The sequence below is a fragment of the Takifugu rubripes genome, chromosome 7 (genome assembly GCF_901000725.2).
Source record: "Takifugu rubripes chromosome 7, fTakRub1.2, whole genome shotgun sequence".
NCBI lineage: Eukaryota > Metazoa > Chordata > Actinopteri > Tetraodontiformes > Tetraodontidae > Takifugu > Takifugu rubripes.
The window spans coordinates 1603213-1614870 of NC_042291.1; the positions used below are offsets into that span (position 1 = coordinate 1603213).

The following is an 11658-nucleotide window of genomic DNA, read 5'->3' on the forward strand; positions in this document are numbered from 1 at the left end:
TCAAGTGGGATAAAACCAAGCAGCTGCCCCAAAGGAGAGTCAGGACCTGAGAGGGCTTACCTGTGGAGCAGAACAAGTGCCCCAAATTAGTCAAAGGCAAAGGGGGTGATCTTCTGTCACTTCAATCATGCCTAGAACTGAATAAACAGACCAGAGAAAAGCTGCAACTTTCTGAGTTCTGATCAAAGCCAGTTCTTATCCAATGAAAACCCATGATTTAAAAGATCTAAAGGAGAAAAGATGCAACTGACATTGCATGTGCTATTTCTTCATCAAATGGGTCCAGGTCAGATTTGAGGAATACTGATATTTATTTGTAATCTGTGAGACATTAGTTTGGTTAGAGAGAATACACTGAATGCACTCACAAGATCTGTCAAGTTAAAAAGAATGCAGAGGACAAAAAAATGGGAGGAGAGGAGAGGAGGAGGGGAGGAGAGGAGAGGAGGAGGGGAGGGAAGAAGAGGAGGGGAGAGGAGGGGAGAGGAGAGGAGGAGGGGAGGGAAGAAGAGGAGGGGAGAGGAGAGGAGAGGAGAGGAGGGGAGGGGAGGGGAGAGGGGAGGGGAGGGGAGAGGAGAGGAGAGGAGAGGAGAGGAGAGGAGAGGAGAGGAGAGGAGAGGAGAGGAGAGGAGAGGAGAGGAGAGGAGAGGAGAGGAGAGGAGGAGGGGAGGGAAGAAGAGGAGAGGAGATGAGAGGAGAGGAGAGGAGAGGAGAGGAGAGGAGAGGAGAGGAGAGGAGAGGAGAGGGAAGGAGAGGAGAGGAGGGAGAGGAGAGGAGAGGAGAGGAGAGGAGAGGAGAGGAGAGGAGAGGAGAGGAGAGGAGAGGAGAGGAGAGGAGAGGAGAGGAGCACAAGTTTGTATTGAGAGAAAAACCTAATTTTTGAAATCCTCTAGATTGTCCAAAAGCTGGACAAGATAACAGAATAAGGTGAAGGAATTACGCTAGATAGATGAATAACATCGAGGGAAGGAGGGCTGCGGAGTTGGACCTCGAATGTATGCCACTGCATGCATCAACCACCCCCTCCATCTCTCCCTGTGCTTCCTTCTCCTGGCCAGGAGCTGTTTACTTCTCTATCAGCGGTGCTCTCTCAAAGCAGGGACCCCATCCATATTCACCGACCTCAAATTCCTCCGCTTATCTTCCCCCAACTCTCAAAAAAAAAACCTTCCTGTGTTCCCCGCTGCACATACATACATACATAAACACGTCTTTATGGAGGCAAAGGTGCTGGGGCAGAAGGGGGCTGGGGATAAAAATCACCTTGAATTCAAAGCAGAGGATTGTGGGTCCTTGGCAGGTGGATGGACTGTCAGCCAGCCACACATGCTTTAGAATCACACCACTGTGACACGCAAATCACCAGACAGGTAGAGCGGCTTTAGGGGAAAGGAGCAGATGTGTGAGCCAGGTACCGGCCGTGCAGAGGATTTGGAGTCGTGAGGTGTGATACACAAACTGTGAGTTGGTGGATGATACCGTTTGGGTCATTAGAGGGTATAGCTGCATGCACAGGTGTTCTTCCTAGATGAAAAGCCGTCCTCCTGTTCGACATCACCATGTTAGCATTTTAGAATAAAGGAGAGGCCGCTGTTACTAAAGGTACATTTTGTTCTTGTTTTGTCCCACTCACTTTTTAGACCAGCTATTGCCCTTGGTTAGTTGCTGGTGTTTTACCTCTGCATCTTCAGGCAGAATGTGCCTTTGTCACCTGAGCAGGTTTAGATTTTGTAATCATGTCTGCGTAGATTCTCAATTGTAATCATCAGATGCATCCTGATGTGTGAAAGACAAAAGAGACGCTAAGAAATTTTAGAAGCTAAGAGCCGAGATGAATTTTCCACATTGGAACAGGCTTACGATTATTTTTTATTTTATTTTTTGTCTGGGTGCATCTTAGTTCTGAATTTCTACATACAAGGTAGAGCTTTCTAATACTCTTTACACCTCTGTCCATTTGTCAGAAAGGCTGCTCAACGTGAATGTCGCTGAATTCCAAAGAACTCAAAAATGTCAACCAACACAAGAAATACTGCACATTTCAGAAGTCATTGAGCAAACTAATTGGATTAGCTGTTATTCCCAACATGGAGATTTACATGAAGTGGACAAATCACTTGGCTGGTGGCTGCTTTGAAAGTGGGAGCAGGAGACTGGCTGATAAGAACTGAGAGTATAAGTGAGGGCTCAAAGAGTGCTTGAGCAGCAGCAGAGATGCATGGAGGGGGGACCGTTCCTCTGCGAGCTGCCTTGTTTAGAGATTGAAGTTGGGAACTCTCTCCACTGCTAATTGCTACTGGTGCCTTTCATGAATATTCATTCTGGCGTGTTCAGACCCCGCCTAATTAGCCGAAAGATAGACGAAGAAACTCGCACCTTTTTACCAGAAGAGACCCCCCCCACCACCACCACCCGCACCTCGCATTCTCTGGGGATGCTGGCAGAATGGCCCAAGTTCATTAGCCAAAAAAAAAGGAAAGGAAGAAAGAAAAAAGTTACCTGGGACGGTTCGGTCTTCAAACTGGATGTGCAAACAGGGTTTTTACTAGCGCATATTTAGAAGCTATTACGCATGTCTATCAAAAAAAAAAAGAAAAAAAAAAAGAAATACAATTATCTGATTGAATGAGCCGGTAGATATTATTCTACTGGCTCGAGCTGGAGATACATCATATGAATTTTAAAATCTAAACATGGCTTGTGGCGGCTCCCCCTGGAATTGGGAAAAGTCTTACTGTATTTAACAAATCAAATGAGGCCGAGGCTCTTTATAGCTGCTGTGTTATTCCTGGATCACCTGTGGAAATAATAAAACCAGATGAGCCAAAAAGTTTAAGTCAGACGACGACTCGATGGTTTCACTCGAGATTCCATTGTGTTTCAAACGGATTCAAGTTGAAAACACCGTTTTACGCACTCTGATATCCAGCAAACGTCGCGGAAAACGAGGGTTGGAAGAAGTTTAACAAGTGGTTGCCTGCGTCCTTGACTACAACACTTAACCCCAACCTTAGCTGCGCAAATACACCTACTTTTGAGACCTTCCGTCAATTAAAATCATTAAAAGTAAAAGGCAAAACGTCAGCGGCCAAAGTTTCGCGTGTCATCTCCAGGGCAGTAAAGAAATTGCCCAAATGTTGAAGAAATAATCGGGGAATTGTGTGTTTGTTACAGAGAACACTTGTATCCAAACTTTTTTCTGGGAAAAGGGTTTTTGAACTTCCTCGACACTCATGTAGTTCACGCCGTTTCCTTTTTTCCCCGCTATATTTTTAAACCCATCATGTGGCGCTCAGCCCCAGTCGCTTTTCCTGTACTCTCTGTCTGCCACCACTAACTTCTGTGTGATCCCTTTCATCAGGCGCACCATGGAAACCTCGCACGTCCTGGCAAAAATGCACCTCGACGCACACAAGGCCAAATTCTTTACAATAGGGCCAAGCATCGGGATCTTTTCTTTCCAGCAGCTCTTCGCTGGCCTGGAAGCGCAACAAGACTTGGTCTGTGCGGCAGAAACCGCCGCTTTTTATAGACTGACAGACAAGAATGAGTGAATGGCCAACGCATCTTCATTAACCAAGAGCCGTATGGAGCTGCGCTCCCTCAAAGCGGAGCGACTGCTGTCTCTCAGGAGCTCAGTGCGCACAGAACAGGCAGTGGCAATATTTTATATCTCTCTCTATATACACACATCACCGTTATTGGATTTTAAACGAGTCGCGCCGTTCACTTTTTTTTCCTGCCAGTCCATAATTTCTTAAAAATTAAAGTGCGGTTTGTTAGAATTGTGTTGATTACGCAGTCATTCCAATTCACATGCTTATTCTTGAGATTAAAAACTGTACAAAATGTAAACTCTGATAATCGTTGCCAGACGTTTCTAACGCGGAAATGTACATGCGCCACCAGCTGAAGGTTTATAACGCTAAATGCGTCAAATATATTTTGAATTTGTCGACTTTTAAACTGTATTTATAAAGTTATTACTGACAAGTGGATTAAATAAATAAATATATATAAACGTAAAACGTCTGGGCAAAAACCACGCCTTTCAGGAGATGATGACGAGCACCTGTGACCCCGACGAGATTTTTCACACACAGACACACACACACACACACACACACACACTCAGAGCGACGCGCACGCACGCACGCAAACACACTCACTACATTGTTAACTCTGAAGACAAGAGCAAGGACGCGGCAGAAAGGAGACAACTTACCTTTTAGTCATGTAGTCCCGGATTGAAATGAGCACATGGAGTTGAGTCATCATGTAAATAGTGAAGAAAACAGTCGCAGTGGGAGGATGAGAACAAACAAACAGGCGACAAAGATAAAAAGGGTAGCGCTGCTTTCAGGTAAATGATTAAAATGGGACTGTTGCGCCTGAAAAACCTTCCAAAAAGCTCCTGTTTTAAGAGTGGAACATGTGCCTGATTGCAGAGTTTTAGTCGAATGGAACCGGAGAGATGTAAGATTTGTTTAAAGCCCCGCATTTCCATTTAAGAACGTGATTGTGTTTGCAAAGATCCCTTTCAATCTTCGCATCCCCCCTCTCTCTCTCTACCCCTCAGCGTCTCCGAGGCTGCTTTGCAATTCATAGAATTGGTAATTTGCTATTGGGACAAAACGTGAAGGGAAAAATAATCAGATCAACCGGGAGAGGTGGTAAGGAAGGAGGCAGCAGGGAGAAACACAAGGCTTCTCTCTGCAAGTTGCTGCATGGGTAAAATGTTCCGAGAGGCAAACGACAAAAGCACGGGAGCAATTTTATTTTGTGGAAACAGTTAAATCTACAGTTCCAAGTCTATGAAAATGTTAAATCCCGGCGGCAGCTTGGCGTTACAACCACAACGTCATGTAAAATGACTTTTTCATGCCTTAAAAAATGGATCAGTCTCTGAAATCACGTCAACGTTTTACCGGTAAAACACTGAATAATATAAATTAAATGTGCGTGACATCTGTCACCTGCACCCTGCTCCTGTGTGCCTACTTGTGCGCGCGTGTGTGCGTGTGTTTGTGCGAGACAGGGGGAGTGTCGAGAGCGCTCCGATGTTCTAAGTGGGTGGTGATGATGAGATCATACAACACTGAAAATTACCGAGACAATACAAATAAATGACACACGTGGAGACTTTCAAACAGCGCAAATGCGTTTTTCCCTATTTTCCACACATTTACAATTGCATCCAAAGACTCCTGACATCGCGTTTACTTACACGAGTGCGTGGGTGGTTTCAAAGCTGGAGCGTCTCGCCTGTTAATCAGTTTAAAACGAGCGTCGCTGAAATCATCAGTGGCCCCGTTCTGAAAAGGGTTCGCGCGTGTGGATTTTTTTTTTTTAAAGTGCATGGCTGTCGGAGGGGCGTGTGTGCGTGTTTGTGCCTGCGTGTTAGGGGGACCATTCAAAACAGAGCTCTGTGGTCCCCCCGTGGTTATTTGCAAAACAACCCATCTAAACTGGAGGAACCTAATTGTACCCCTTCTGCTGCAGCCGCGTTCACGGTCACCGGCGAGAGGCGCAGGACAGGATTGGAACAGAAAGTTGGACGTTATCTGGCCATTGCAAAAAAAAAAAAGAAAATCAAAAGGTATTAAATGGGAAGAACATATGTTTTCCTATAGTATATGTAAATCGAAACTCTTTTCGTCTTGTGGAGAGAAAAAAATGCTGTGTACCACGCTCTGAAACCCTGCGCCTATTAAATGTGTCCCTAGTGGGCTTGGATCGGAGAGGAGCCAATACAAGCAGAAGGGAGGCGTGTCTTCGCTCTCCTCCAAGACCTCCCAGAGCAGGTTGTTGCGTGTTGGCTCTAAAGCCTGGAGACCTCCGATGAGCTCGTCAGTTTTCGAAGTAGGAGCCATGGCGACAACAGCTCAGTATATTCCGCGGAATAACTCCTTACCGTCTAACCCGCTCATGCATCCGGATTCGGACAGGATGCATCAGGGGACGACCTACAGAGAGGTGCAGAAAATGATGCACCACGAATACTTGCAGGGGCTCGCAGCGACCAACACGGGACACCCGATGAGCCTGACGCACCACCAGTGGCTGCCCACCTCAAACACCGACTGGTCCAGTGGCACCCACATCGGACAGCAGGATCACAAAGCCAGCGTGCAGGCGACCCGGGAGGACCTGAGCAGCGGCTTTCACCACAGATCTCACCTGGTGCACCAGCAGACGCAGGGTGGCCACCATGGCTCGTGGGCGCCCGCCACGACCCACCACTTGTCCCCGCTGTCCCCAGCATCCAACAGCCACCAGTCTCTGGTCTACTCACAGCCTGGATACACAAACCTCAACGCAATGCTTAGTCCCCAGCCCGGCACTCTGCACCATGGCATGCGGGACCCGCTCCACGACGATTCGGGGAGCCACGATCATCAGATGGAGTCGCCCCAGCAGGCGTTCAGCCATCACCAGGACCACTCGGACGAGGACGCGCCCAGCTCCGACGACCTGGAGCAGTTCGCCAAACAGTTCAAGCAGCGGCGGATCAAACTGGGCTTTACGCAGGCGGACGTGGGCTTGGCCTTAGGCACCCTTTACGGAAACGTCTTTTCTCAAACCACAATCTGCAGGTTTGAGGCGCTGCAGCTCAGCTTCAAGAACATGTGCAAACTTAAGCCGCTCCTAAACAAGTGGCTGGAGGAGACAGACTCAAACACGGGCAGTCCCACCAATTTGGACAAGATTGCTGCGCAGGGCAGGAAACGAAAGAAGAGGACCTCCATTGAAGTGGGAGTGAAAGGGGCGCTGGAAAATCATTTCTTAAAATGCCCAAAGCCGTCTGCTCACGAAATCAGCACTTTAGCCGACTCGCTGCAGTTGGAAAAAGAGGTTGTCCGCGTCTGGTTTTGCAACAGAAGACAAAAAGAGAAACGAATGACACCAGTGGGGGTCCCTCACCCGAATATGGAGGATGTATATTCCCAAGCAGAGACCCCTCCTCTACACCGCACACTTCAGAGTCCCGTGAAATGACTATTTTAAAGAACAATCCCAGCATTTACGCATGGGGGTAGAAAAAAAGGAGAAAGGGACTATGCGGAGTTTACAGTATTTAAGTTTGGTTTTGTTTTCAGGAGAGGAGAAAAAAAAGACATGGAAAGTTGAACAAATGAGTTTTGCTCTTAATATCTGGAGATCGTTCTGTCCGAGAAATACATGGCAATGTTTTAAAAAAAAAAAGAAAAGAAAAGTTAAAAAAAAAGCCGATTCCGTGCTAATTTAAAGTGAAACAAAGATCTTTATTTACCAAAATTATATTGACATGCATATACAGTAAATTTGAAATCCCATGGCTGTTTCAAATGGGGACTAATTATGTGGCAAAATGTGGCAACTGAGGCCATCTCCTCCTGGTGTATACCACGAACTGTTGGCGCTCACCAAAAACCTGGAGAGGAAAAGCCCATAATACAAACTGAATGAACTTTTGCGGGCTTAACCTGATTAACCAGATTTCTGAATATCAGTGAATACTTTCTTTGTTATAAGTGTGATGCTTTGGTTTGAAGCAGTGTCTCTTTCTGATCTTTCCTTTTCTGATTATTATTATTATTTGATATATTGTACTGTAACTCATCAGAGCAGCCTTTATATAGAACTTTTTCTTTCTTTTCTTTTTTTTTTTTTTTTTTTTTTGTTTTGAGGTGGCGGGACAGTTTTTGTATGAAAAGTGATGGAAAGTCCGGCATCCGAAACCAACAAAAAGTCCAACACAGCTTAGGAAAGGTCCAATACAGCAGAGTCCAGCTCATCTTAGAGACTATTTAACGCGTTGCAGCTGACTATACGTCGACATTTGCAAACAGCATCAGACGCTAAAAGAGTAATTAAAAAAATAATAAAAACGTTCATTTTTATTTATAAGGAGAGGAGTTCTAATTATTATTTACGTTGCATGTAGCACTTACTGTTTTGTTGATATTATCATGATTATTATTGCATTTTATTTGTGATTGGAGCTAAATCTCCATAGGCAAGCACGATAAATCTCATGTTTACAGGTTATCACCGTGCACGGAGCGCTGCCAGCTCACACTGCGTACTGTCTGTTATCCTGTTGTATTTCCAATATTTCCAGAGAGATTGGTCAAAACGAAATGTAAAGTCATAAGAACTCAGGTAATTTCAGTGCCCATATCAGAATATCACGCCTGTGCACCAGTTCTGCTCCTCTGTGTTTGTAGATGTTGAACTCCAGCGTTTTTCCTTTGTCCTGTTGTATTATATTCGAACACTGGATTCGGAGCAACGAAAATAACGCCAATTCCAATAAGATAATAAGGGACGTAACTATTATATATATTTATTTTTGGTTTGGTTTGGTTTTTTTCTGACCTGAAAGGAAATCTGAAATCTCATGCGTTTGTGTGACACTTGTCAATGCTGGATCAGTCCAAAAGCCCACAGTAGTGCTATTCAGTACAGATGAGGGGAAACTCTTTTGTTTTTCAAGAAAATGATGATAATAATACTTCAAAAAAACGATTTTAGAGATGTTGCCAGGATTATTTCCGATATGTAAATATGTCTAATATGTAAACTTGTATTTGTTCGAGATATTGTTTGTTATTTTTGTTTGTTTTTTTTTGTTTCTTTCCGGGCAGTTTTGTACACTTACTAATTCCAAGAAGATATTTTAATATGATTTCATTTATGAATCTGACCATTTATATATATCTATTTATTTCTTAAACGTGTTTGGAGCTTTTTTGTTTAGCTCTGTTAATGGTTATGTTGCAGTGGATTTCAGTATGGTTTTTTTTCTACATTTGTTGTATGTTGATTGCTAAATGTTGACTGCAAAGTCACATTTATATTTATGTTATAGTAATATTTTATTACTTACATAAAACCTATATACAAGAAATGGTCTTTTGTCTTCATTAAGATCCAAATCTCTCGTCTTTTTTTTTCTTTTTTACTGTCTATCTGTAGCATCAGCGGGCAAACAAGAAAAACGTGACCATGATCATAAAGTTTAATGATGTTCAGTGTGCTGAGCATCGGGGAAATGGACAGCACACCGTGTGTTCCGTTTAAAAAGCAGTGATTCGTTATGTAACTGGAGATCGTTTCAAGCAGAAGCTGTGTACATGTGCTGTTAAAGGGAATAGACAAGTTTTACCTCAGGCATTCCCTGACAGTCTGACCTTGTTCACATCTTTGTGTAATAATCACAGTATTAAATGGTGCAATATTAATACGGGCTTAGTGTCTTTTATTGTGCTGATCATTATCACTATTATCACCATCACCACTGCCATTATTACTTTCTGCGGTGTCAATATTGCAGGTGAAATGATTTATCGAAAGTTGCCGACCACAGGCCTCCTCTGAGCAAACTCCAGCCTTCCTATTTATAAATCATCGAGTTTCACTTGTCATTTTCAGCCGTTTCCTAGCGAATCTTTGATCTGAGACAAAAGTGCCTAAAGGCAAGAATCTGATCCATTTTCCAAAAACAGACGCATATATGGAATAAGCCAAGGCTTCGGGCCCAAAAGTTGAAGGCCTACATTTTGTTTTCATATTTTAATGCACCTAGATAATGCTTAAGCTGCTCTGCGTCATAGAATAAATTCTTACTTTATAATCTGACCCTTCTGTGTTCCGCGTTCCGGTCCACAGAGGCAGCGCGCAGTGTTTCTACAACCATTCGCATATTCTAACATCCCAAAACTGGACGGGAATCATTTTACGCGCAGGCAAATGTGAATTTCCTCCCCCTGGTAGTTTAGTCTAAAATAATTTTAGAATTGTAGAAAAGTGAAAAGCGAATAAGTTCAACATTTAAAAAGAAAGTCTGCGGCGAGCGGCTAAACAGGTTGGATCTAGGTCCGCAATCATTTTTGTAAGGACGTGGAATTCCTTCTGACCGACTTTTGAATAATTGTACACGGGAATGTGCTTTTTATTAGACTTTTTGCCCTCACAGTAACCGGCCCATTATCAACCATGTAGCCACATGCGCAACAAAAAGTTGAACCCAGCTTTAAATAGCTATCAGAAAACCTGCTCACGTCAGTTTTGCTTGTATGATATTTATTCACATTTATCTTATTATTCTACTGCGTATGTTGCACGGGGTCCCAGAGAAAACCCTTATTTCCTCTTGTGTTTTTAAGCGATCAGTTGCGCAGCGTTTACCATGTTTCGGAACATCACTACAGATGACATATTAGAGTCCAAATCACACCAAAAGTCTCACTTTTCGTCTCGTCGTTTTGGGGCCACTGTGGTGCAAGTGGCGAAAGTGTTGTTGGACCGGCTGAACTGGTCGAACTGTGGGACAGAAGGAGATGAAGGAGCAGAACACCATCGAGAGAACAGCGGGCCACAGGCGCCTCCTGCTGGTAGGACATAATACTGCCTAACTTCTTCGAATAAGAATCAAAGTATCAATAAACATTAATTATATTTCGATGCTAGAGACAAAATTCCCGTGAAACTCGGGCCTGACACTTTGTAGCGCCCTCCAAAATAAGTCATTGTATTTATGTACAAATGAAAATGGAGTTCCATTTTTGAATATCTGGTTGGTGTGTGCACAGTCTTTTAAGCTGGACAGGATATGCGAGTCTTGACTCATGCAAACAACGTAACAGTCCAAAATAGCCACAAATAGATGAGAGTTGTTGGTGATGGGAAGCAATAGGGGTTTCTTGCTTTAATTTGTTGTTGTTTTATTACGATTTTCAGCTTTTATTCTTCACTGTAAAGAGGAACACAGCCTCCATTATACTGAAAAATCAATATTACATGAACAGAACTCATCGCAAAACAGTAGAACCCGCCTGTTTGACCTACAAATCACCATAGTTCATTGTATTCTCCAATCCTCCTCTTCCAGCCTCTGTAGCGGTTGTCCTTCCCTGAGTAGGCCCTCGGCAGCTCTTGCACCGGATCTCCATCCTCAGCATTGCCAGGGCGCTCCTGCACGCTGACGCCTCCTTCATCAGGGAAGTATCGTCACACAGGAGATGTGGATTAGTGATGATTAGCAGGGATTATGGCTGGTTAATGGTGGGAAAATACATTAGGAACCATCAGCTCGGGGATGGGGAGGGGATTTCACTCACGCTTGTGGATTTGCATTGATCCACAGCAAATGAATGAGGATTAGCAGCATCAAGCTATCTGCCAACAGATAAATAACATTAAGCGTATTATACGCCAATGCCTGTTATTAATCACATTACAAACACAAGTACAATAATGGCAATTATGGAAATAATAGGAGCAGCTGAATAATAACTGTGTTTTTTGGGGGGGTATTGCCATTTATGATCATGTCTTATGTACAAGGATGAGAGATGATTCATGACAGCCAAGCTGCTGATAGGCACCAAAGCATTTATTTTTTATTTTTTCCATTTATTCATTCATTTTGAGTGAGTGTTTATAAATGATTTTAAAGCATCACGGATAGACAATAAGCCATTTAGCGGTACCTATTAGGAAACCGTGTTGTGAAACAATCCTTTGCTTGGTGTGTATTCCTCATTCCACCCTAAATATATAATTAAATTATGTATTATTGTATTATTGTAGACAGCGGTGGGAGCAGACCAGCAGGAAAAAAAGGCCTTGATTATAACAGAAATTGCAACACGTTTTACACCTCCATACACA

General features: G+C 43.6%; 1 protein-coding gene across 1 annotated transcript; it reads left to right on the forward strand.

The window, feature by feature from the left end:
* The first annotated feature begins 5808 nt into the window (after positions 1-5808).
* Positions 5809-9227, forward strand: pou3f1 (POU class 3 homeobox 1). The gene has a single exon (XM_029839316.1). The coding sequence runs from the start codon at positions 5842-5844 to the stop codon at positions 6997-6999; it is 1158 nt and encodes a 385-aa protein (XP_029695176.1). The 5' UTR covers positions 5809-5841; the 3' UTR covers positions 7000-9227.
* Positions 9228-11658: the final 2431 nt, after the last annotated feature.